General features: G+C 32.2%; 2 protein-coding genes and 1 long non-coding RNA gene across 4 annotated transcripts; 1 reads left to right on the top strand and 2 right to left on the bottom strand.

Annotated features, from left to right (window-relative positions):
* The first annotated feature begins 47 nt into the window (after window positions 1-47).
* On the top strand, window positions 48-21,718 carry LOC141459704 (uncharacterized). 2 transcript variants are annotated; one of them, XM_074139067.1, is made up of 9 exons: window positions 48-934; window positions 4,301-4,397; window positions 6,132-6,631; window positions 7,545-7,718; window positions 8,390-8,714; window positions 10,070-10,253; window positions 10,882-11,405; window positions 11,744-13,576; window positions 20,951-21,718. In XM_074139067.1, the coding sequence occupies exons 1-8, from the start codon at window positions 368-370 to the stop codon at window positions 11,815-11,817; spliced, it is 2,445 nt and encodes an 814-aa protein (XP_073995168.1). In that variant the 5' UTR covers window positions 48-367; the 3' UTR covers window positions 11,818-13,576; window positions 20,951-21,718. The 2 variants fall into 2 exon arrangements, with proteins under 2 accessions (XP_073995168.1, XP_073995167.1); XM_074139066.1 differs by having other exon boundaries at window positions 6,114-6,631.
* LOC141459718 (uncharacterized) lies at window positions 1,368-3,276 on the bottom strand. Its single transcript, XR_012461605.1, has 2 exons — window positions 2,715-3,276; window positions 1,368-2,641 (listed from the first exon to the last, which is right to left on the bottom strand). It is a non-coding gene; the product is annotated as an uncharacterized lncRNA (long non-coding RNA).
* A 2,469-nt stretch (window positions 21,719-24,187) lies between the features above and the next one.
* Window positions 24,188-26,732, bottom strand: Prosalpha4 (proteasome alpha4 subunit). The gene is made up of 6 exons (XM_074139076.1): window positions 26,523-26,732; window positions 26,030-26,156; window positions 25,844-25,957; window positions 25,627-25,760; window positions 24,455-24,637; window positions 24,188-24,368 (listed from the first exon to the last, which is right to left on the bottom strand). Exons 1-6 carry the CDS (start codon window positions 26,625-26,627, stop codon window positions 24,279-24,281), a joined length of 753 nt encoding a protein of 250 aa, XP_073995177.1. The 5' UTR covers window positions 26,628-26,732; the 3' UTR covers window positions 24,188-24,278.
* Window positions 26,733-27,191: the final 459 nt, after the last annotated feature.

Here is a 27,191-nt window from a genome sequence, read left to right as displayed (position 1 = left end):
TGCAATTTCTTAAAATTTATATATATAGTGAACAGATTGGTATTGTGATAGCTTTATCGAGTGAACCATGAACAAGTTAGGCGAGGGGTGAAATGAACGACTCCCAAATCGAGAAGGCCTTCTCTGCTCTTAGTGTCAGTTGGCTTACAATTTACTACTTTTTTTAAGGTCAACTATTTAGTTAAAATTGTGTTAATATATGTGTTTAAGTTTATTGTTGTAATAGTGCCGACAATTTATGAGTTATTTAATCGTATTTGGTCCAGTTTCGGTAGCAGGAGTGCCCTACTCTAGCCTCCCTCACTCGTAATTGATAAGAGACAAAAGTAGGCCTTTAACTGCTTCTTAACATCAATGATTGCTGGAAATGGTCTGTAAACGCGATGAAGTTCTTACTTGGTTTAAAGGTTTAAAAAGCTATAAACGTACTGATCTAATGTGCAGTTTGTTAAATCTCTGCCTACCATTTGAACTAAGGTTTCTAGGCACATGCTTAGAGCACTTGGGAAAGCGAGATTTTCATGAACTCAGACAATCTGAAAATGAAGCAAATAGTTTAAGCGAATTGAACGCTCTTGATTTACAGTGCTTGAGTAACCAACAAGTCAGGACTAAATTAGCTATCTATGTGTCTCTGTTGTATTCTTGTAACTATACTTGTAGCAATAGTATATTTAAAATACTTACAAAAAGTGATGATATACATAGTTTATTAAAGAAGTCTGGAGACGATACCGTTCTTGATGAACTTCTGTTAATATATACGTTAGCCATCAACCATCCAGCGTTTTCATTCGAGCAAAAGCTAAGTTTAGAGAAAATCTTTTCTCAGCTTCTTGAAGAGGAAAGATTGTTTATGCAAAGCAATGCTAGAAACTCGAAGACGTTTACTGCCTCTTCAATGGAACCCATTCATGACAAATCTCCTCTTCAGGTGATTTTTTTTTTATATATTTATTTTTGAACTTATAATACTAAAATGTCACTTTAGACTATTTTTATCATTCAGTGTTCTTTAAGAAGTCTTTAGATGTCAAACAGAAAAGATGAATATTTTTTCTGTTAATTACACGCAGTGATTAAATTCAAGTTTTATTTGGATTCAATGTACATTACAATAGATTAATTCATTTTAAGAAACCCATCTTTAGTTATTTGATTTTCAGAAGATTTCAGTTCCTTTTATTTTCAAATTTTCTTTTTTTTTAAATTGTAATGGGTTAAGATTTTTTGAAATTTTGATTTTTAGACTCATCTTAAAATAATTTACAGACTTATTTATGACTTTATGATATTGTTATTTGTGTCTCTTCTTGTTGGAGTATTTTATACGTGTGCGGCAGTTATTGCTGATTTATTGAAGCTGATAGTTTAGTGTGTTTTCTCTAACTCTATAAACAACATTTGTTGGTAGCGGTAAAATAGTACATCCAGATCGTGCAGATTGCACCGGCGAGACTACCTAAGATCATGATTTGTTGATTGGAATATAAGAGGTGTAGTTGACGGGTCTCTGTAACAATTTTTTTTTTTATCTCATTTCTCGTTGAAGGGTGTAACATAGGTTCCATGTGCTGCTTATTTTTATTGGAGGAACATTTTTAGTCCAACAAAAAGGCTTTATAAAAGTATAAAATTTGTACCTCTACCAGCTATCAAGATGTTTTTGTTTCGTTCAGGTTCTTAAATTTTTTCTACTGTGTAGAATTATTATTATTTGACTTGTTTCTTTTTATTTATAAAGATTTATTTTAGCCCTTATTCAATTATTATGATTATTTTTTGGCCATCAACATTTTAGGGCTCTGTATTTGCAAAAGATCTTCATTATTTTAGGAAAATCTTTCCATTTTTGTTCTGCTTTTTTATCTTATTCATCAGTTGAATTTTCTGGACATCCTTGAGAGCTTCAGATCTTGCTTCTTGTTGAACTAATTATTCTATCGTAGCTGTATACATCTGAACAATGTTGCAATGTTTTTAATTTGGATTTAATAACAAAACCCTTATTCATTCTAATTCTTACTTTATATACATATTCATTCCTTTCGACGAATCTATTACATGAAAATATACATCTCTTTACTTTCTTGAAATCAACTAACTGTTCATGCTGAAATCTTTCGTACTGGACAATCTTATTCAATGTGAGATCAATGTTGATTGAATTTACTGTAGATGTAGAGCGAATGGTTGTTGGACATGTAGTACAACTACAATCATCCAATATCTAAAACAACTTTGGTTGTTGCAATAAGTGACTGTATACCTAATCACAGCCATTTACTTTCATTTATCAAATAACGTTTCATCAAAGCATTATCCAGATTTTTGATAAAGCGATTGGAATATTTATGTTCAATTGAAGGCTTACTTTTTTTGCCAGGATATTTACCTCACCTATTTCCCTTGGTCCCAGCATGTCCCCTAATCTAAGTTAACCATATCTTCTCTGTAGCACACACATATTAAAATTGGGTCTGTTACAGTACTTGGTCATCTAAACTGCTTTCCACTCTAGTTCCAGCAAAAAAATATTTTTTCAAGGCTTTTGATACATACGGAAGCATTGCCAATTTCAGTCTTTTTTTGTTTTAATTTTTGCCAAGCTTTCGACCTTGGTATTAGGAGATCTTCAAGGCTATGGAACATATTTTACAGTAGTGCGAATGTACATTAATTTGATATAAAAATTAGTTTACAAAAATTATTACCTTAAGCTACTGACAATACAAGTGTTTTTTTAAATGGTTTTTATGTAAGGTTGATGTACATTCTGTCCTGTCTGATAATGAACTGAGTGTGGTCGGGTTTTAATGTTTGTTTCGTGAATAGGTCAGTGTTGCCAATTGCCAAAAAAAAAATTTTTTTTGTGTTGTAATACACATACATACATATGTCGTTAAGATTGTTCGTATCTGTTTTGAAATTTAAACCGTTTTCCGTCTTTGAAATTTTAATCATTTCTTGTACTTTCTTTTGTTTGCTTCTCCGATTTTAGTATCTTTGTGTTTGGGAAATCGAACGTGTGATGATTTTCGTGATAAGTAAGGAAAATGCCGTGGTATTCTTTTTTAATTTAAAGTCGTACGAGTGTTGGTACAGTCCTTTTTTTTTTTTTTTGAAATACTGGGCTGTTTCTTCTATTTATTAATACATATGTTTTACTTTTGTGTGAAGCTGTTGATGAATTTAACATTTTACATTTTTGATGTGTTTTTTAAACAATTAGACTTCAGATGTAGCCCATAGCTCTACAAGTTATACAGTCGTTATTCCCAAAAATATGTCCACTTCCAATGGCTCTTGATGAATCGGTGATTATCTCAGCCCAGAGAGGGGAGTATTAGGCACAGTATGTTTAGAATTTTGGTGGTCTTTCACTTCTCCTCTCCAACTTTCGCCCACTTTTATTACCATCTTAGCCTTGGCCTGCCTTGAAGCCTTACACTAAGAACTGTTGTAACAGAACCTGTACCGAGGAATTCCTAAAAACACAGAATTTATATGCTAAAATTCATTATGAAGTCATTGTTGTAAGCAAAAATTTCAGTATAAAAGTGAGAATTAGAATAGTTAGCAAGTCTTTGAGAGTACGCAAGAGCAACTAATTTAGTTGATCACTGTGCTTTGCTATTGTATGTATATACGTTGAGGGGCAATTTTCGTGATGTCAGGTAGGGCTATTCTTAAAAGTTCGTGGAAATCTGGTTACCTTATTATTATTCATAACGAAGAGGTTGATCAAGAAATTGAATACCACCTTATCCCACCGTTATCAGTAAGCTCTGGCCAGACTGGAAGTAGCGGAGGGTAGATTTTCAAATTCTTTCTCTCATATTTCTCAGTTATATTTCTGTACATCTTTATCCTGCCTTCTCCAATTAGTTATCATCTTTCATCCTGTATATTCTCTGCTCAGAAGTAGTCTTTCTGTACTCTCTCTTTATTTCCTACAGGGTTTTTAGTCATATTTCGTTTCTAAGGTGAAATTGGAGATTTGTGAATACCCATTTTGAGCGAATTCACGTTACATTGGTTGAGTGTGTCTTTTAGAAGGTGTCTGGTTAAAAAGATCTGTCTAAATATTTTATTATTTTTTACTACATTTTGTATGCTTGCTAGTCACTTCCAACCGCGACATTTAATTTGGTAGTTGGACATAAGCGCGTCAGGAAAAATAGGCATTACTTACTTTTTTTTTTTTATTAGTTTATAGTATAAAATTGAAATCTTTAGTGTATTTTTTTTGTGATTTATTGAAAATATGTGTAAAATTTTCTTTTCTTTATTTTTTCAGGGGTATTCAGCGTGTATTCCACTGGACGATGCTCACATTATTGGAGTACCAAGCCCTTCACAGTTACCTATGGCGCAACCCGCTGCTCATCATCCTGGTAAAGGGATTTTTAAAGATATTTTAGCCTTAATTTTTTTTCCTTGAAAAGTATCTTAAACCTTTTTCTTAAAAAAAGTACAAACAATAAAATCTATTTAAATTCATAAAACAATTACAAATTTCCTTTGAACTACCAATGACTTGATAGAATCCTTCGGTGTAGAAACAGATGCTCGCTAAGTAATTGGGGGTATGAACCATCACTTCAGCTCATAAGAATGTGCCCACCCAAAATATTTCTAATTAAACCAAAGAACGTTCCAAGAATTATACCAAAGAAAGGCTGCCGCTATTTGCAGTCTCTCCTGCGCTTGCGCATTTCTCCAGCTGATTACTGCTAGTGGGTGCAAAAGAAGGCCAGCCTCATTTTTAAAAACTTCATGAAATGTTCTTCATATTATCTTTCCATTCAGAAACTTTGTCTTTCAGCTTCTGATAAACTAATGACTGCTTTGTGGTTGTAGTTGTGTTTTACTACAGTAAACTGAGAAAATTGGTTCTTATTGAAGTTAATATACTATTGGAGTATGACATACGATATATTTTTAATCGATAATTTGAGGGACTTTAATGGAATTAGTTTTTTTTTTTCACTTAGTAAAAAAAATAATAAGGTACACTCGTATTTTTTTTTTTTAAAGAAATTTGGATGTGAAATTTACGCAACATTTCAAAAAGTAGTGCGTATTTTCAGAAAATTGAAAAGTATTTAGACTTTTTTTTTTTTGTTAGAATTTAAAATTTTTCAGGGAGTTCCCTCTACATTAGAGGGAACTCCTCCTAACATGTTCCCATGACGCGTATTGTAAGACAACGATACAGATAAGTTCGTTATTCTGTGGAGTTCATTAGGAGAAGCTGTATGATATAAAATTGATGTTCACTCTGGTACTTGGTTTATCTGGGAGGGGGGAGAGATCATAAAATCACGCTGCACTGCTTAGTACGACTAAAACTTGACGTCAAAGTCATCGACACTTCTTAAATTTTGATTTAAACAAGAAATCCGGAACTGGTTCAAAACAGGAAAGGAAATATAATTCTTATAAACCCTTTTCCCATCATGGCGAAACCAACTACCTATTCAGCTCCATAAAAATTCCTAAATTTACTATTATTCCTCGACCCATTTAATTTTTTTTTTTTTTAAATTTATTTTTTGCCTTTTGTTAATTACTGTAATAAAATTATTTTAAATTATAAGTGTGAGTTTCAGCAAAAATGAAAAGATTTTAAGGTGTCAACGTTGTTATATGCTTAAAAGTTAAAAAACTAATGCAATTAAAAGTAAGGTACTTTTTTTTATAAATGTTGAACATTTTTTCAAAGTACTGATTTTTTAGTTTATTGTTTTTTAGTTTTAACATCGTTATAAAATGTATCGAAACGTTAGTCTCTTTTCTACATCTATTCATTTGTTGCTGAATCTCGCCGTTAGTCTAAGATTTTCATAATTGTCAGATATTTTACATCTCAACGTTATGATGAAATTTATCTTTACAGCAACTTCCTGAGAGCTATGGATTTACATCACTTTGATGCAATTACTTCCTTGCAGTCATTATAGTCCTCCTACCCTGAATATCCTTTCCTGTTCAAGTCCTAAGAAGAATAGAAATTGTATGTAATTAAAATACAAAAAAAAAAAAAAATACAAAATTTTTTTATGTTTGTTTAATTAACCGATCTTTTTCAGAGATTACTTTGAATGTAGTCAATGTGTGGTTTACAGGTGAGGCAAACACAGGTGTAGGAATAATTGGAGTTCATGATGGCGCAAACGGAGGTCTAAGACTGAGTTATTCTGTACCACCCGGCAGTGGTGGAAATGGTGGAGGCCAGGGACCTCCTTTACTCATAAATCCTTGGGGTGCAATAATGACTCCCGTTACAGCCACCGTACCACCCAGTGGGGCTGATTCACCAATTGGTGCGTCCAGAACAAGTTCACCATGTAATTCGGCCAGTCGACCCGGATCACCGCACCAACAAACGCTTCCTCATCAACCATCACCGCCCCAACAACCACAGCCGCCGCAACAACAGCAGCAACAACCACCACAACAGCAGCAACAACAACAACATCAACCGCAACAACAGACAAGGCTTAAGTTTCCTCCGCCTAGAGTCCCTCCACCACCTTCGGCTATTGGTCCAGACCATCTTAGGGAGGCAATCGGCAAAGAAATGCCAAAGTACATCACTAATCTTCAAAGTTATTCGAATGAACAGGTGCGTACATTTCACTTTGTTTTTTTATTTTTATGATGATCAATTTCCATCATAATGAAATCCCTTTGAACCCCTTTGGAGTATGAAAAAGCCTGTATCTTGTCTAAAGAGAAATGCATCTTTTAACAGGATAATTTAGTAGTTTCTGATCAATTCTTAATAAATGTCTATTCATCACAGCCGGACCTTCTGTTATGTCTAGTCCTAACCTTCGAGTTACTTATCTTTTGTCCTCTTTCTATTTTCACCCCATTGTTGCTGACCTCGAGTTTTTTTTCTGAGAAATCTCATCTTCAAAGCTTAAATTCTTATTTATGTACGAGCATATTACGAAAGAACAAAGTAATTTAGATTAATGTGTTGTCTAAAATTCTTCTTCCTTTTTTTTTTTTAGATTTTACTCGTATCCATTAGTCGTTTCCCAGGTGATGAAACAACTCACTGTCTCTAAACTCTTTTCTAATGGCAGTTCTAGGCCATGCTTTCCTCCAATATTCGGAGAAGTCCCACTTAACAGGTTTCTAGTATAAGACCTAGGCAGTAAGTACCATGATACCTGTTACTACAGTCACCTCTCTAAGCACTTGGCTCCCGTGACGACTGTGAATAAAATGTGTTAGTGTTGGAAGTGTTGTACGTGATGTTAAGGCTGGGATACCCACAAAGACGCCAAGATCCCTGAAGCTACTCCACTACCTCCTACTGGTCAGCTACAAACCTTACTCCTGAAAATTCTTACCGCAGTACAACTTTTCTAAAAAAAAGCCATTACGCACTCCATTAACTTGATCTAGAAGTTAGGACTTAAATTCTGCTTGAAAAATGTGATCATTTTTTTTTTTGTGATCTATGCTTTACTTTAATACATTCTATGTATTTTATGTATTTTGTTTTTGTTTTTTCAAAATTACAGTTAAGCCGTATGAGTGATGAAGATTTAAGGGAAATTGGTTTGAATCAAAATGCTATTATTCAGTTAAGGTCAATTCTCAATAAACAAGCCATCACAAATGGAATCGGTCCAACACCACAAATAATTGACATGTCAAACATCAAAAAGAAGGTTGACCCTCCTATAGAACATGAGGTAATTAATATTTAAAATTAATTTCATGTAGAAATTAAGTAATTCAGAAGTGATATCTATCTTGAGGTCTAAATTGGGATTAAGAAAACTAGAATTTCAAGAATATCGCCTAATCGGCATTGATTTCAAATTTATTGTCAAGTTTTATTTTGCTGAAACACTGATTTGGAACCATTTCTTAGGATATTTACTACTCAATGAAATAGGCTTATCACTTTTGATTGAAACTTAATTCTGTGAAAATTAATTTTATGGGGGTTCCAAAGAAGTGAGTAGGAATCTGTACAAGAGAGTAGTGTATGCGATTACTTTCTTCTTTTTTCGGTGACAATTCAGCCAAAACATCTCAAGAGCTACAGCGAACAGTTGAAGCCGTCTCTTAATGAAAGCAACCCTGATGCCAACAACATCGCCCTTCTCTTGGCTTCCTCAAATTAATTCACATTATTTTCATCAAATATAATAGTAAAAATTTGTTCTGTTTTGGGGGTCGTCCTTATGGGTTTGCGCATGAAATTGGAATCTCTTTTCTAACCGATTTTCAATTTAAACTTAGACATTTAAGATTGCGTTGTTGTTTTTGTAATCAGTTGAACAATTAACAGGTTATTCTGTTTTTTAATTTTATTTTTTAACTATTTTTTGTTTTTTTTTTGTTTTTTGAACAATAGTACGGCAATATACCGACAGTTGTTCGTCGATATCCTGTGGATATGGCTGTCTATCCTGGAGGAATGATGTGTCCACCGATGTCACAGTGTTATTCCTGCTATATAGCTCCGCGGAAGTGTCTTCCTTTGCCGCATTACCAGGTCGCTGCATCATTGCAACCACCGCCTCCACCACATCATCATCTTTCACCGGTGGCTCCAACGCCCACTATCCTAACTGACCCATTGAGAAGTCTTAGACTGGATACCGAACCGAGCAGTGCGTCAGACACAGCTTCTGATCATTCACCACCGGATACACCAGCACCTACGTCTCATTTAACTGGTAACGTTCTATTATACTTACGCGTTTTTCTTTTTTTTTTATCCTAGAGTATCCAGGGTATCCTACTCTGCATACATGTTTACGCTAATTCAACCATTTTTAAAATCACATTAAGAATCCTCATAGGTGAAACAGAAACAACTCACCCAGGTTCTCTAGGGGAAGATCAAGAAAGAGAAGAGGGAGCTGCAATAACCAATCCCTTGTGCCCACACACATCACCCTTTCATTCACGTCCCTAGATCATCCATAAATTCATACGAGCATTATAACTCCTTGAAGTAAATTGGATGAAGTAGAATTGGCCTAAGAGTTCGCTAAATAGTTTTACACATCAACTTAACTTTGCACAGGTCCCTTTAGTGTATTGTTTGGGTGTTGTGGTTGTTAGTGTTGGTGTTGTTAGGCTAGGATACCCGCAGGGACGCCAAGTTCCCTGAAGAAGTGGCTAATCCACTCTTTCCTACGGGAGCAAAAGTTCTTATTTATTTATTCATTTTACTAGGTTAGGTGTCCTGCATGATTATAGTATTGTTGTGTATGTATTGTCATGAAGTGACGGCTATTGCCGTTAGTTGAAGGGCTATTACCCTACAGACCCTAAATCTCAATCCAATGGAGCATTTAAGGGCAAAGTTTTTATGAAGATAAGAAGGAATGCGGTAAATTGAATGCATCAACCGACAGAGAAATGACCTTAGTTTAGTGAATCACTGGATTATTATTATTATTATTATTATTATTATAAGGCGTCAACATCTGATGTCATTTGCGCCTAATGTTAATATTAATATTGTTCATTGTTCGTAAAGGGTGATTAAATTTTAAAAAATTGTTTTTAGAATGGTATAAAGCTATATTTGGGAGGGAAAGGGTATATCCTCTAGTATCACCTCAATCGAAAAGTGCTGTTCTGAATTTTCCACAAAATTTTCTAATTTTCTAGTGGTTTCCACGAGCTACTTTACATTCTTACTTCTTTCGTGTAAGTTCTGATTTACTTTATTGTTCCATCCATAACTTTTTTTTAAGTCCTATACAAAAATAATGTTTTCTGCCAAATGTTCTGTAAGATTATCCCACTGAGCCGTTTTTTTTATATACATTAAAAAGAGGTATTGTAATCTGACCAATTTTGGGAATTGGATTTTGATAGAAATGTCCCATGAACAAGGAAAAAAGTTTTTAAATCTCAAAATCATCAGACTCCTATTTCTTTTTTCAAGTGTACTGCCTTTTCCAGTTTTTAATGGTTTCGAAGCATGTTTTCATTTTTTGCAAACTTTAATTGTAGTAACGTTTATTATCTTCTTTTTTTTCAAATAAAATAATTTAAATCTTACGATTATAACCAGGTGCTTCTATTGGTGGGGAACAATTAGCAACTGGAGAGGAAAGGTTAGCAGGTGGTGGTGGAAGCGATGAAAGAAGAGGAGGCGGGGCCCCACACGGTCGAGCACGAGGTATCGGCCGAAATAGGAGCAACCCTCCTGGAATACAGAAACTACCCAGGGGACGTGGTCCTAATCCCGTTCAAAGGTGATTTATTTTAATAAAAATGCAACCAGTTGCCCTGAAATTGTAAATTTTTTTTGTCTATTAGTTCTTTTCAGCAAATTTGTTATCTGGACTTGACTTGTGGTGTTTTGTAGACTTTAGACTAAGTGTTTTCAAAGTGGTTGATATCGACCCCTAAGGTTGATCTAAACATTTTGGGTCGATGATAGCAAAAATAGTCCCATTACTACTGCTATTTGTTTGTTACTTTAGTGTACATATTATATATATATATATATATACTATATACTATATATACTATACACACTAAAGGAACAAACTTTATAACATATGTATATAGGTACCTATATGATACAGTCGGTACATTTTAAAGTGAAATATGCCCAGTTTCACAACTTATGTACGATGGGCACATAGAAACACTGAATTCTTCGATTATATCTTGAAAGAACATTATTTTAAAGTGGACTGAGGTTGTGTCACATCACATCGTAGCTAGAGACATTAATGTTCTGGTTATCTTACAATAATCTGCCTGTATGTTGCTTATAAACAAAGTACATAGGCAAAATATTTTTATCTATTGCATAAAAATGAACCAATAATGCTTTTTAAGTTGTAGATAATTGTTTCTTTTGATGTGAAACAGGAGGCGAGAGATTGGTGCAAATATGTCAAATGGCGGCATCGTAGATGATCGTAAAGTGTATAGTAGTAATAATAATGGTAACGGAAGTAATGGAGGAGCCAATAATGGCAGTTCTAGTACAAATACCGGAGGAAATAACGTCGGCGGCGGAGCAGAGCCTCCTGCACCAACAGGTGGCTATTTTACCTCCTACATGAGTCCTTACATTAGGCCAGCTGGTTACCCAAGTTTCCATCATCCGGGCTTTGTACGACCCACCTATCCTCCACCACCTTATCACAACGGTGATATCGTCTATCCATATCCTCCACCGCCTCCACCGCAAGGAAATGGACCGCAAGGGCCTCCCCAGTTCCTACCTGGCCCACCTCAGCCACCCTATTCTCCGGCACCACCGCCTCAACCACCTCAACTTCACCCACCGCAGCAACAGCAGCACAAACTGTCATGCTACAATTGTGGCAGCCAAAGTCACATTGCTGTAGACTGTCCTGAAGCAACTATAGAAGAAATCACCAAGCAAGGTATGACTATTATATTCTATATTCATTGACTCCATCTTGTCACGCTCTTGATTTCTTTTTTTTTTTATATATATTTGGATGCGTTTTTTGCCCTTCCAGATTTGAAAAAAATTAAGGGTTTTAATGATAGAATCAGGATATCAGAGATTTAATTATCAAAACAAGTATTGTTTTTAATGCCTATAGATTTTATTTTGAACCATGAGACTTGAAACATCAAACATCAGAGAGAAAAGTATATATAGCAAAAACGACTACGCTATGTTGGTGAAGGGTTGAATTTTTTTTTTTAAATTAACATTGCTTACATAATTTTAATTTTTTTAAATTTTTTACAGGTCAATACAAAATTGATTTTACCACTTCTTATCAGAAACAGCCTGGAGAAATTCCAAACAGCGCGGACAAGTGACATATTTGGGCTGGGGCTAGCTAATAGTACAGATTACGCTACCATAATGTAATATATTTATTTAAGCCATCGTTGTAAATACAATGTAATTTATTTTATAAATATTATAAATATATATAAATAGATTGTAAGAGTGAAAAAGAGAGAAAGTAATAATTATTATTATAGTAAATAAGAGCACATTCTATTGTCATTTTCATTTTTCTAGTTGATCTGTTTAAATGATTATTTTTGAGTTTTCTGTACAGAAACTTGTTTGTCGAAAAAATGTCGAAAACACTATCTACATACGCGTGTTAACTGAACGTAAGAGTTATTATTCTTGACGGTACACTTTGACCTGTTTAAAAAAAAAGAAAAATAATACTCAAGAAAAAAAGTTTGTATGTTGCAGGTCTTTTTTTTTATTTTATTTTTTTTTAAGTAAAAACTCCCAATTTGTTCAAATGAGTACCAAAAGAAGAACAAGAAAAATTGTTTAAATAATAAATGTTAGGCCTTCTTTATCATTGGATATTTTATAAAAAGAAAAATAATTTAAAAAAAAAAAATTAAAATTAGAAAAAAAAAAGTTTAATAAATAAGTTGTTTTGTTGCATTTTCTTTTTTTTTTTTTCTATCATTCGGATAAATTGTTAAAATTTTTGTCTGCCCCCCCACATTAAAAAAAAAAAATGTAAATAAAAATATGTATATGGTGGAACTTAGATTCCCTAATGTGTCTTAAAAAAAACTAAACAAATCAAAAACATAAATAAGATTTTTGATAATTCAGAATTTATTATTTCTTACTATTTTTAAAAAAAGTAAAGTTTACTAATTATTTTGTAATCTTTTAATTTTTACAATTTGTTTTATAATTTTGCTTTTTAGATTGAAGCAAAATGTTGTTTTTTTTTAAATATCGTAATGCCGGGGCGGTTATTCAATTTCTGATAATGTTGTAGAAATCATTTTGGTTATTTTCATAGTTTCGAATCATTTTTTAGATTTCGTCCATTGTTTTATCATTATCTTTCTTTTATATTATACTATTTCTTACCTCTCTTTATACCCTACCTTGCATCTTTACAGTAAGCTGTCCTTTTTTTTAACCAACCTTCAGGCAGAAAGTTAGAAACCAGCTGGCGTCTAGAAAGTTAGGGCTAGAAAGGGTATGACGTCGATCAAGCAGATCTATTGTGCAGGGCACATTTGTCCTCTCTCTTCGTTTCTCTTTTTTTATTCCAAGCAATTAAACCTTCGACGTTTCAGTACCTCAACCAGGACTTGTTCACTATAATTCTTTTCCTCAATGTTTCTCTTCCGGTCTTACCAAGTTGAAAATTTATCTCAGGAGGGGCGTGTCTTTTCTTTTCCACACTCCGAGAAGTCGTTCGTTATCTTATGTTATATAGTCCAGGTTTTGGTTACCTCGTTAACTGTTCATAATTTTTGTTTTCAGACTGGATCAGATAAAAAAAACTTGTGGTACGAATTAAGCTCAGTTTCTGTTCTTATACTATTTAAAACTTCAGTTTTGCAAACAAATTCTAAGATCATCTGTTAAATTATTTAATTCTCTTAGTTTTTATGTTTACTTTATTATTTTTAGTATTTCTAATTCTGAATTACAAAAATTCTAAAATTTGAAATTGTACATAAAAAATGGGAAATTGTTAAATTATATTTATGTTTGAAGAAAAATAAAACTCAAACAAATAAAAATTAAAAGAAAAAGATCTCTGAGTAGTTGTGCATTTTGAAAAAGAGAAAATATGTAAGGATTTTATTAAGAATTTCTAATTTAATAATTTAAAAACAAAACAAAAAAACTAATCTAAAATATTTAGCTCTGCTTTTTTTGGAATTTTATACTTGTGAGACCTAGAAGTATTTGAAAATCAAGTGCGATTGTAAGTAATTGAGTAGTGAAGAAATTAAAATAAATAAATAAATGGTAAACTACTTAATTATTCTACTATATCTGTACTATTGTAGCTCTTAAAAGCGAAAAATAAAACGTTATCAGAGCAGTAAACTAAGAGTAAGTAAAAAAAATTGGTGTTTAGTGCCTGCCTGCTAATTTATTTAACTTGTTCGTCAGGTAACATTACTGTTACTACTTTTTTTTCGGTTTGCTAAGGTTATACATAAACCAGATATTGACTTTTGCTTAGAATGGCATTTGAGTATATCAATTAATTTTTGTTTTCTTTAAATCCTACTACAATCGCAGCTGTTCGCTACTCTTCGACTTCAATGCAGAGCAGACTTCAAAATATAGTCAGCGACCATATTGCAGAGGGAATATAATGGCATTCTCTTCATCCCCAGTGCAGTATAAATGCTTGTAGAAGTTGTCCTAGCCGATTAGGAGTGCTATGACAACATTCCGTGATAGATCCAATTGGCAGATACTTATCCTTGGTTCTCAGTAAATCCTTCCGTTTTTCTTTAATATTCCTGTGCTTATTGTTCTAAAGGCTACGTCTTCGAAAGCGCTTTTTATTTTTCGCTGTATGCAGCAAGAGGTGGACTTGTAAGATATCGTATCCAGGAATTCAGCCTTTTCATTTCCTATTTGCACACATTGCCCGGTCATCCATTGTATTACTACTTCTCTTTCTTCTTTTTCCCTGGATTCATGACTTGATAATGATCGAGTTTAGAGATAGAAGATCAGTACTTAAACTAAGGTCGCTGTCTGGGAATCAACTAAAAGAACAAGCTTTCTTTCAAACACTTTGTATCACTTATCCTGAATCAAGTTTTATGGTACTTACGTTACCATCAAAGTTGATAGCTACTGCTTCATATAGTTTCTAAGGTACTGTTAGCTTCGGCATTCCTTCTGTCAGAAACATCCATGTGAATATGAACCCAAAGGTGGCGCTGCTGGATTTAATGATTTGATAAGGGAAAACTGAATCTTATTCTGTTGGTTTATCTCTCGGTAATTATCAGTGTACTCAACTCGATTAAGAAAACCATTTTGAGCTTTTCCATCTTTAGGATGTAATGCTGCTGCAAGTATCTGCATTAAAACCCGCATCACTCTTTTATATAGCACAGTTGCCAGCTTTTCCTATCTTGGAGCTCAACATCTGTATTTCCATTGATGCAGCTGGTTATTTTGCGAAGACACGCAGTAATTATATGAAGAGAGCACAATTTTTGAACCAGATCTAACAACTTTAATGATGGGTCTGTGGCTGTAATATCCCTCTACGAACGCTCCCATCTGGTGGTATCCTGTGAGTTGATTTAATATTTGGCTTTCTTCTTCTCATGTACGTAACAATTGTCCTTTTGTTTCCTTTAGCGAAGTTATGATGGAAGCAGTCTTCCTAGTAAAGTTTTTGGTTCTGATATTACATTTCAATAATAGATCAATCCAATCTGATCCAATCGTTTATAATCATATCAAAAATCATTCTAGGTATATAAAGATAGTGAAATTGTTGGACAAAAGAAAAAATGAAATAATTAAGTTAATAAAGATCACAATAATTTGTATTATAATTATTGTTATTGTCATTAATTTGTACTTAATGAACTTTTGAAAAAAATATTGGAAAAGCAATAAATTATAAAACCTCTATTATTAAATATTTTTTTCTAATTTTAATTGAAAAAAAAAAAACGAAAAAGATTTAATTTATAATGCAGAAACTTTTTAATATAAAAACAAAAACACATACTGCTTGTATCACTAAATTTATCATGTATTATTTATAAGATTTTATTTTATTTTTTTCTAGTAAAACTATAATGTGCCACTAGATTTTACAAGTTAGAACTATGAACTTACTGCCTCTGTTCTTAAGAGAAATTAGTTATTTATTTTTCTTAAATTGTTATTTTTGGTGGAAAAAGTAAACATAATTTATTCCTCACATAAGAGAGGTTAGAAATTTAACAATAAACATAAGGTGAAATTCGGAATCCAAATTTAATTGGTAGACCAAACTAATCGATTTAATTCTTCCGATTCTGATGTTTCCAAAATCGTCAGTTCATTCAGCACATCTTAACTGATCACAAGTATAAAGTTGATTTTTGATTAGCAAGTTGTATGTCTCTATTTCAGTACTATTAATTTCCCTTTTTAAGATTTTTGTGAGGTCATCACTTGTTTGTAACTAATTATCTTTAGTTAAAATCCCTAACAATTAGTTCCAATTTTCACCATTAAAGATTCTTATGGTTCATTGAACATGAAGCTTAAGTTTTCTGGCTAAATCATCCCGGCTACACCATCCCCAAAAATGATTTCTATTAGTAGGGTTCAGACAATTTCCACATAGAGTGGAATTTTTATTGAACCTGAAACTCAACTAGTGTCTACTTTACACCTGAAAGGTTGGTTTTTAGGTTAAGGTTAGTCCTACATATTTTTCCATTTGACTTCTACTCAAAGTAACAGATATTTTGAGCGTTTATCTTAATTTATTCATTCACCTACAGTTCCGTATTGCTAAAAAGCGGCCAATTATCTAAAGCTGTTAGCTTTATTGGCAGGAAACTCTTGACTGAGTCTCGTGACACACTGCCTTTTATGATCTCCCCTAGATCCTAACAGTCCTTTGGGTCTGATTATGTACAGGATGTAATGGCTTTTCTAAAATCCTTTATCTACACATGATGAAGTTAATTCATTATGTAAAGAGGTCATGCAAGATGACTAGGAAATGGATTCTTATAACCTGATGTTATTACGAGGTTTTGTTAATAAGATGTTTGTATGTCTGAAACCAGAATATTTCGCATCGACGACTAGTGAGGAAAATCATGGACGTTGTAAAGAGGGGAGGAATTAACTACTATATCTTCAGGGGAATGGTGTAATAAGCTCTTGGGCCGAATCCCCCATGTCCTAATAACAAGAACCTCGTTTACTTCTTGTTTCCTCCATGGCTAATTGAATACGAGGTTAGGCTATTCTCTTTTGAAGAAGTAATCTTTTCTTGTATAAGTTTATCTTTAGTTGCCAATTTAATTCACAATTGCGAACATCACAACTCTAACATAGCCATTGTGAAAACGATTCTCTTTCTATTGATTGCATAGTAGAAGGATGATTTTGAAAGGTACAGGCTGTGCACCCTATATTAGTCACAAGATTTTCGTCTGTATTCTATGGCTCATTCAGTTCGTTTTTATACAGTGCTGGGATGCTTGTCCCAGATCATTGTTTCTTAACCCAGTTCTTCATCATAATCTTTGCAAAAATTAATAGATAATTACAAAACTTATTTTAAAATAATCGGACGAAAATATTTACGAAATTGTTATTTTTAAAAAGTCACTTCAATTGTTTCTAAATTTTATTCCTTTCTAGTTCCTATAATAATACAACCTAATCTATGGCACTTTATTTATTGACGCTGAATTTATATTAAATAATTGGTGGCTATAATTTTGTTTCAACCAATTTTTATTACATTATTTCAGGGGATACACACAGCTCATATGTAAGTCTTATAATTCGCTATAAGTAAAGTGCAATTGCAATAAAAAATACATCAATCTCTCAATGTTTTGTAATAGAATGAATTGTATTTTTCTTGAATTGTTAATTTCAGGCAATCTGATTGGGGAAAAAATTAACATTGAACTGTATTTATTGATGTACAACATTTACATTGATTGTAATTTATACACTACACTTATTGTTTTGTTTTTACTCTTAGGAAAGACATCTGTGAGAAACAAACTTTCTCGCTCCACAATTTTCACAGTCTTGCTACCTTTATTTTAAGTCGTGAAAATTATTTCTCACAACAACCTTTCTATCGCAGTTTTTGAGAAACTGGGGAAATTTAAAGAGGTTCAAGAAATTCGTACTCTCAATCCAAGCGGTTTTTCTACAACTTTCAGTTTTGTTATGTTTATTTATTTTTTGTGAGGTAGTAAAATAATATTTTATTTTGAATTTGTATCTTTAGGTTCGTCAAAAGACTTTAATAAAAAATTAATAAAATTACTACCAACATTTCGACGATTATATGTAAGATCCAGAACTAGAATAGGGGTAGTTCAACTGGGTGGGCGTTTAAGTTTTCTCTGATTTGGATATTGATGGATACAAAACTAAACTTATGGCTGAATAAAAAAAGAAAAAAAAAACTGCCATTTATCCAAGTATTGAAAAATTTATCCATCTCATACCATGTAAAATAAGTGTTTGGGTTGTTTTATCAAATAGAGATATCGACTGAATATTTTCGAAAATGGTGAGATTGGTCTTTTCTTTACGAAAATAAATCGGATATCAAATATGAAAGTTCGCAGCATTAACTTCAAGAATCTCATTAATAATTAAAGGTACTTTCAATTAAATTTAACGTTTTGAATTGATTTTTTTATACAACCATAAGTATAAATAAACAGATAAATTTAACTGCTAAACTCAAAAATCACGAGTATTATGCAGCTGCATGAAATTAATTTACTGTAAAACCGGGTGTGCGGTCAGAACATTTTACTAGCAACAAGGGTACAAAAATGGCCGGTTGACTACCCCTGATCTTGACTGGAATGTGTTCATGGAAGTTCTAAAATGTTAGTTTTGTTACTAACATAAAAAGACCCGAACCATTTCTCCGCTTACCAGCTGTTAAGTAAAAGTAACAATATTAATAAAGTAAGATAACAAGAAATTAAATTTAATGCTCTTTATTATAATTTACTACCATTTAAGTTACATTATTTTACCAGTAAGATGCTAATCTTAAAAACAAAAATATTTATATTCATTAACTCATTCGTTCTTGTCTTTGTTTAAAATTATCTAGTCACCGATAGACTATTATTGATTTTTTTTTTGTGCCCCTCTTCCCAAAAATTTTTTCCAAATTAAAGCAGCAAAGCTGTCTTATTTAATAGGCTGAGGTTGTTCAATTATTGAAGATATTATTTAATTAGTTTTTGTCTAGTTATTGTGCTGAATGGGCCATATGTGCGTATTATTTGTTTTTATTTTTCACGATTCTAAAGTTAACTACCTACATATGTATGTATATGGAAAAAAACTCTTAAAGGTTAAATTAGCATTTATACTTTTTATTTTTTAGAATGCCATATTTTGTGAGAAGTCTAATGTGTACTTACGTTCTTCAGCATTCTTCTATCTTTTAATTAAAAAATTTAAGTGATCTTTTCTAATTACAGATTTACGCAATAACAATCGAATGTTTTTATCAGTTATGTATTTTTTCTAATTATTTCATTATGTTTGGTATCTTAAGAAATCTCAACTGAACAATTCTCTTTAAATTTTGTAATTTTCATTAAAAGAAAGATTTAAACTGAAATAAATATGGCTAGAAATTTAAGAAAAAAAAAAAAAATGCTAAAATTAGGTTACCGATTTTATTTTTAATGAATTCTTTGTATGTTTATTTATTTTTGCAATAAACATTTAAGATTATTTCGGATAATATCCTTATTTGAATTATAATACTCGTACATTGCACATGCTTGTTGTGTTTGAACTTAATTCTTTAAAGCAATTCATCTAAATTTTACTGTTTTTAAATGGTTTATCCACCTTGAGAATAGTTTCGGAAGTGATGGAAATGTTTTTTGACTTTTTCTAGTCTGTTTCAGTTACAAGATTCTTGGTCGTGTCTTATAGTCCTTTTTGTAATGCAAGTGGACGAGCAGTTTCTTAAAGATCTAGTACTTTTTTTGGGAATATGCAAAGCTTTTTTTTTTTTTTACAGTTGTAGGGATAAAAAAAATTCTTAAAGCTTCTTACTGTCTAGTCTGTCTAAAATTCATGAAGTTTATTCCTTGAATCTCCCAAGTAGTCTCTTGCTTAAGAGTTCTGCCATTACCGAACATACTGCTTATAGTATTGAAGCGACGGATTGAACCATAACTAGTGATTTAGCGTTTCCCAACACTTTCTATCCAAGGACATTCCTTATTATTGTTTTTTTGTTTTTCGTAGAAATAACGTGTTCAAAGCGTGCCCAGACAGCATATTTACTAAAGCTTTTATTATTATTCTACTAAATGGGTATATACGATTGTCTTCTTTCATAAAGCTTAAATATGCCTTTTAGCCCTCAAATTTTACTCAGTCGCAAAATTGTTTGGTTTTGTAACCACTGGATCAGAATCACAAAGCGGTGTTGAGAATTCCACCTTAGCCTTACATGTCCAAGCAACTTAAGTCTTTATTTACACTTCTGAGTGTGGCTATAATTTTATTATTGATTAGTATTATTCATCCTCGGAGAAAGGATGAAGCTATAAGCTTTTGAAGCTTTAAAGATTCATTTTGCTAGCCGAACGTGACAATATTCATGTGTATACGCTAGTTCACAGATCATTACCTACCTCCGCAGGTCTTGTACACAATGTCCTGTGTGACAAGGCTATATAACACGGCGATATCCCGAAGAACGTCTTGTTGCTTAATTATTTGTTGTGATGAAGTTTCTTGATGAAGTGGTTAGTCAGTCCACTTCTCTTCCTAGGATCTCAGCCTCAACCTTAAAGTCACTCCCATCACTCATTGGTTTTTGGGTTTTCTATAAATCAAAGGCAAACGTGCCTCAAAAGTCACTTTCGACACATTATTAATTCAATCTACGCCCTACAAAACAGTCATGACGCCTAAACAATAAAATCCCAATATTACCTGCATTCCAATATCCTGGCTTGTATTTGTGTTTTATCCTTAGTTCCCAGTAACTTCTTTTTTTCCTTCTCTGCAAACTGGATTTTCCAGCAGCCCAACCTAGGTAGAAGTTGTCTCTTCTATTTTGTATATTTATTTTCTTCCGAAAACCACCAACGAATCCCCAAAACGAATTTTCTTACTTTTAAACCTCATCCCGTTTCATCAACTTCCTTATCGATGAACGTTCGAAGAAAATGCATTCTCCCTCGAGTTAAGATATAAATACCACCCCTCAAAAAATTGGTAGATTTAGTCCATTTATCTGTGTATTCGTTTCTCTAGCCAAATTATATTTTTTCCCTTCAAAAAATAAAATAAAAACATTCACATAAAGACAATAAATCTTGTTTCCATTTTTGTTTTTCAATTAAATTTTGATTATTGTTTTGTATTAAAGAAAACCACTAACAATTTATTCAACGGTTATACTAGTCATATTGTTATATTTATTTTTAGGTTATAATAAGTCTGCATTGGAAAATCTGTCGGAAAATGCCGGCATTAGAAAATTGTCACAGAAAGAGAGAGAGAAAGCGTGTGTGAATGTGTGAAACAAAAGTAACAAAACTTGAAGAGGCATGTATGCATTTTCACGCTCCCTCCTCCTCCAAAAAGTAAATATTTAATACAATGTTTTTTTTTATCATAATAAAAGTTTTATAAAAAAAAAAAAGAAGCTTCAATTATTGATTTTTGTATTTATAATTTTAGCAATTTTCCATTGACGATTGTTGTAACGCGCGGTCCATGGAATTTTTCTACTTTAAAGAATGTTTAGAAGTAGAAAAATCCAAATAACTAAATAGGAGGTTATATTACTGAATTATAACAGTCTTACAGATTTGATTACTTCCTTTTTCTTTTTCATTTTTACTTAATTTTGATAGTTGCTTATAACTCGTTTTTTGTTTGAGTAACTGTAAAATATTTGAAAATAAAATAAATAAAAATTAATTTTGAAAAAAAGAAAAGCTTAGACAAACAAAAAATGTTTATTGTTCTTGACATTAGTGACCTTTATCTGTGTTCATGGGTTTTGTAAATATTAAATTTAAATGAAAACGTTTGTTGTACATAGATACATCTATATATATATACATATATAAATATAATATTGAGTCATAATGGGATATTTACTTGTTAATTTGTAATGTGTGAATTATTTTACCTTGTGTACTTTAAAAAAAAAAAAAAAATATTGAAATAAAATACCAAAAACACCGACTCATCTTTTTCTTTTTCAGCCCTACGATTTCATCGTAATCCCATCATGGAGCGTGTAACTTCCTCCTGCCAAAATACGAGTATGTATTTCGTTTTCAATGTTTTCTATTTAAAATTTTCAGTGATGCAGGATTGTCTCGATTTATTATGAAAATCCCTCAGAAAAGGAATTGTAAAAATTAACTGTTTAACGCAAAACAAAATGAATAAATAAATAAAATACAAATATATACTGCAGCAGTAAGTAGTGCCCATTAAGATAAGTTCAAGCTTCCCAATTAGTTTCTTTTTACTTTTTAAAACACTCCCATCGTATCGTCTTAAAATTGAACAATTTTCGTCAATAATCTACTTAATGAATTCAGAAAAAGACATGCTACACCTATTAGCAGCCAAAAAAACTTCTGATATCACAAATAAGGGTTGAATGCCATAGTAAATGAATTCTTAAAACGTCTAATCAACCGCTAATGGAAGGAAGTACGGACGGCTTATCATATCCTGACAGCATGTTATTTATAGTTAGTTATATCCTTATTAATCTAAAGCCCTACTCGTCTAACGGGACCTTCCAAGGACAAGAAATGCTTCTCCCACAGCTCTGCGTGATCTCAAAAAAGTCTTCATAGTACACTTAAAACTACGTATTTTCAACAGGAAAAGACATTTAAATTCGTCTGTGGCTAGAACGAATCCATTTTAGCTGAATTCACGCTTTGTTACTGTATAAATTAATTTAGTTTAAATTTAATAAATAGTTTTTATAAACGGTTTACGTTGTTTTGTATTGTGCGATAAGCTTATAAAGCGAATTAATATTAAAATTATTGAATCAATAAACGAACAAATTTAGCATAACTATTGAACTACTTATTATAAATTTTGAGTGTTATCTAAATTATCTTTTCTATGTATTATTCTAAATTGTAGGCCCGATGTAAAGAACTCGCCTGACGGTCGTAGACAACAGGTGGTTAACGTTTGTTCAATTTATTTGCAGCGCTTGAATTGACTGCAAACGTTTAAATAAATACATATATGGTACATAAAGCCTCATTTTTTTTTTTTTTATTGCTGTGCGTTTCCTCTCACAGATAAATTAATGAATTTTAACTAAGATAAAACCAAGAAGATCAGAAACGTATCAGATGTAAATACATCCACAGAATAATGATTTTTAAGAGGCTGTTTTGGGTTTTATTTAAAAACCTGATACACAATTGTTAACTAGTCTTAATTGAAATTAAGAGTCATATATTCGTAAAATTGTTATTACTTTGCAGTGATAAAATAACATATGTAAACTGTAAGGAGCGTCAGGTTACTTTACTTAAGCAGCATTGCGGAAAGGTAGCGCCCTTTGTCAATTTTATAAATATGTAATAATTGCAAATATCAAGGCTATTTATGCAAATAATTATTTCTTTGCGCGCTAAATGAAGGGTTATGATTTTCGGACTGCAAGCCTGCCGAGGGTGAATTTTACCTTTGAAGGAGTGAGTAACGTTAACTTAGGACATCCCTTCTCTATGTCAACCTTTGGAACATTGTTTTCCATTTCAATTAACAAGTATTTGTGATTCTATCTGTCCTGACATAGATACTGAAACAAAATTTCAATGTTTACTCTGGTTGGCTTAAAAATACTTATCAGGCCAGGAACAGTTTTTTCACGCCCAAATCTCTTCATTTATTTCCGTGACTTTGGTGGAGGTAGCATGTACTATTTAGAGTTAGGTTTCTAATGTGGGATCTACCAAGTTTGGAACGATGACGCTTCTTAAGTGGTCGTTGGGTTGATACTATCAGGTCCTGTAAAACTAACCCCATGGCGCAGAGCCGCTCGCCAGTTTCCGCTGGCGAAGTAAATCAGCACTGTTTTCCGAGTTTCTGCTGGTGTTGACTTAATCCGGCGATATGACTTTTTACAGTGCACAGAAGGGCACTTTCTCCGGCGCAACCAGGTTGTCCTTGACTGAAGGCGTCAGACAAAACTGTTATCGGCTGGTAAGGAATGTAAAATGTCCTCTATTCATTGGGTAATGTACAGAACCTGTCCTTGGTTCTAAAAATATAGATATAGTGAAACTATAAATGTTAAATAAATAAACATATCAAATATATAATAACTGATATAGTAAACCATTAGGCAAACTTATAATTTGATTATAAAATTTTTAATTCCTGCTACCTTAAAGTATGATTTTTTCCCCAGAATCCCTAAAATATGGAAAAAAAGATATTACCAATCAGCCAAATCCAGGAGGATACCCGAAAACATATATTTTAGAATTTGAAAAGAAAACATTTAAATTACTGATTTAATTAACTTCGACTTATTTCATGTACTTATTATTACTAAGATTGTGCAAACGTCTCTTAAGCAATAGTTGTGAAAAGAGCCTTAATAAATTCTGGAACAATAGCTTCGTTAATTGAGCAATATCTTACATAAATCAAACAGGCTAATAATTATTTAAATGTTTTAAGATTTAATAAAATAAATTTATAAGATAATGCAAAATGTATTTAAGTGTGTATATATAAAAAAGATTAACAGTTATTTCTTCTGTTTTTTCTTTTCAGCTTCTTCTTCTTTCTCCTTTTCCACATGAGTCACATACTTTTCTATTGCGTCTATGTCTAACATCTAGAAAATGAAAATATTATTTAAAATTGGAACATGTAAACCGTTTTAATACAAAAACAAAAAAGTGCTAAAATCTAATTTTTCACCTTTAAAGGTTCATTTCTTCTCATTACAGCTACTTCCAGATTTTTCTTTCCAGATTGGACAACTTCTAGTAAAGCTTTAACTGCAAATCTTATAACACCTTCTTCAGAAGCTAAATCTGCTTCATCATAGTTTTTCTCCATAAATTCCCTAACAGATTTGGCTCCACGTCCAGTCGCATTAGCCTGTAAGAGTTGCCCTTATTTACAATGAAATAGTATCAGAGTAAAGTCTAATAAAAGCCTCGAACAAATTTGTTTGATTTTGTACCAAAAATCCTTAAAAAAATGGTGTAGTCGAAAACAGTTGATGTTACGAAATAAAACATATAGGGAAATTATGTTCTGAAGGAGTTCAACCCGTCATGAGAATTCAGATCTATCTGTTGGACACACTGTTAGGACATTCTGAATAATAGACGCATCTACCTCCTAGCCAAAACGGAAACCATACATATTATTCCATTTCTTTGGAAGTACTTTATTGATGTTAAAAGAAATCAAAAGACCAATTATCCATATTTATAGATTTTTTTTTATACAATCCTAATAAGTTTTATATTTCAGCATGTCACCAGCAACATATAAAAATATAACTATAGCATTCTAATATACTTAATTCAATACTAAAGAGACAGTCTCAGTGCACTCGACTGTTTTAATTGTACTTCGGCAGTCCAAAGACTTACTGTCACATTCCATAATTATAGCATCAAACACAATACATATTTATAAACGATTCGAAATTCATTGCAAAAAAAAAACAATGAAAAATCGGGGATCAACAACGAAAAAACACTTTGAAATGGGAAATGAGAGTGGACCGGAACACTTACAGATAAACACGATTTGAACGATCGACTTTTTATGACGAGATGGTTGTAAACAACCTTTTACAATCTTTGGTTGTTCTGAAGAAGTTATCAGATTTCAATTATGTCAGAATACCGTCCACTGCAACCCCAGCAAGGGCAAAGAAGGAATGTTCGATTTTCTTGTGAGCCTTTGCCGTTTACTGTTTTCAGGAAGTAAAGAGTAATTCGAAATCGCTTCGTTTCAAATTCTTAACTGATGACCAAATGAAACGAACTTAGTATCAACTCCCAAGGAAAAAAAGGACCATATCACTAAAGTAAATTTCATTTTTACAGCATTAAAATGTCTGAAAAACTAACCTTCCATTCATAGAATATTCCTGAAGGTTCCGTTTGAAATAGATGTGGCGTTCCATCATAATCAAATCCTGCTAACAGACAGGATATCCCAAACGGTCTTCTCCCATTACTTTGGGTATATTTTTGTTTTAAACCTATTTGAAAGAAAAAAAAGTTTACTGAATCGGTTAAGTTAAACAATATTCATACTGAATAGAAACTAATTTATGGAATTTACCAGCTATATAACGAGTTATATATTCAACTGTAACAGGATCTTCGACAGTCAGTTTATGAGACTGGCATTCAACTTGTGCTCGATTTATTAATATTCTAGCGTCTGCTGTTAAACCTGCGATTTTTAAAAATGAAAAACACAATTTCGAAATTTCATATATCACTGAATAGTTATCAAAATGCTTACCAGCAAAAGCCATTACAACGTGGTCATCTAAAAGGCAAATTTTTCGGACGGTTCTTTCTTCTTGAAGTTTAGCCACGGATTTTTTTTCAACTCCAAGAACTACACAATCTTTACCTCTCACACCAACCTAAACATAAATGTCCAAAAATTGGAAACTAAGGGAGAAATGTTTGTAACATTTTAATCAATAATTTAGGATTATAGAGAGCAAAATATCACAGCTAGTTATTTTTTTTAATTGATCTTTTTCTCCAGTTTTTTTCTGTTCGAGATTCTATTAAAACAATCCAATAGAGAATTTATGAGATATGTAAAATTGGCTAAACTTCCCAGTACATAATACATAGTTTACGTTTATGCATTCGTAAAGAAAAAAAGACAATTGCCATAATTGTGAAATAATAACCTATTCGAAAGAAATACGCCAACTTTTCACGAAGTATTAAATATATTTTCAATAAAAATTAGAAATATTAAACACAAATTCATTTACCGCTGTTGAACCTTTCCTCACAGCTTCTTGGGCATATTCAACTTGAAGTAAATGTCCATCTGGGGAGAAAACAGTTATAGCTCTATCATAGCGAGCAGTACCCATTGCTAAGAATTGATAATATTACCTAGCACTTTTACTGAATATTATTTAAAGTTAAAAAAGAATGCAAGTCAGACAACAATGAAGGTAGCTGCAGTGTTGAATGAAAACGTGTTTTGATGAAATTAAACTATCGTACTTCATTTCAAGAATTTCATTTTTGAAACTATTTTTTTTATTGCCTGAAGACTATCAAATTATATTAAAGAAAATCAAACACGGAAGAATATTATTATTTTTTTTAATCTTACTTGATCGTTTTATGAAACGAAACGTGAGGGGGGTACACTTTTGTTTTTTATCAGTTTGATCGATTTACTCACAGCCCATTTTTCGATTCATTGGCGTCGTTAGAAAGGACGGCCTGCCTCTCTTAGAGCTGAGGAAACAAATAATAGGAAATAATCGTGAAAAATATAATAGGAAAATTTAAAGCTTGGGGGAAAAAAGTTCAATTTGAAACCGTCATTTCTTGGTATTAAGCAATTTTATTAGATTTCAGATCAAAAGATGATGGTTAATCAGTTTGATGTTGAGAATTTGGCTATATTTCAGGAATAAACTTTC

This window comes from Rhodnius prolixus, unplaced genomic scaffold (genome assembly GCF_049639745.1).
Source record: "Rhodnius prolixus isolate KJV_2025 unplaced genomic scaffold, Rpr scaffold_17, whole genome shotgun sequence".
In the NCBI taxonomy this organism is placed as follows: Eukaryota; Metazoa; Arthropoda; class Insecta; order Hemiptera; family Reduviidae; genus Rhodnius; species Rhodnius prolixus.
This window is presented reverse-complemented; position numbering and strand designations above follow the sequence as displayed.

Bases quoted from the DNA above. Each gene is read 5' to 3' on its own strand.
- LOC141459704 (XM_074139066.1), top strand. From the start codon at position 368: ATGGTCTGTAAACGCGATGAAGTTCTTACTTGGTTTAAAGGTTTAAAA. The intron at 4,398-6,113 runs GTAAAGGGATTT...CTTTGAATGTAG, and splicing joins ACCCGCTGCTCATCATCCTG to TCAATGTGTGGTTTACAGGT. The intron at 7,719-8,389 runs GTAATTAATATT...TTTGAACAATAG, and splicing joins ACCCTCCTATAGAACATGAG to TACGGCAATATACCGACAGT.
- Prosalpha4 (XM_074139076.1), bottom strand. From the start codon at position 26,627: ATGGGTACTGCTCGCTATGATAGAGCTATAACTGTTTTCTCCCCAGAT. The intron at 26,157-26,522 runs GTAAATGAATTT...ATTTATGTTTAG, and splicing joins TGAGGAAAGGTTCAACAGCG to GTTGGTGTGAGAGGTAAAGA. The intron at 25,958-26,029 runs GTAAGCATTTTG...TAAAAATCGCAG, and splicing joins CGTTGTAATGGCTTTTGCTG to GTTTAACAGCAGACGCTAGA.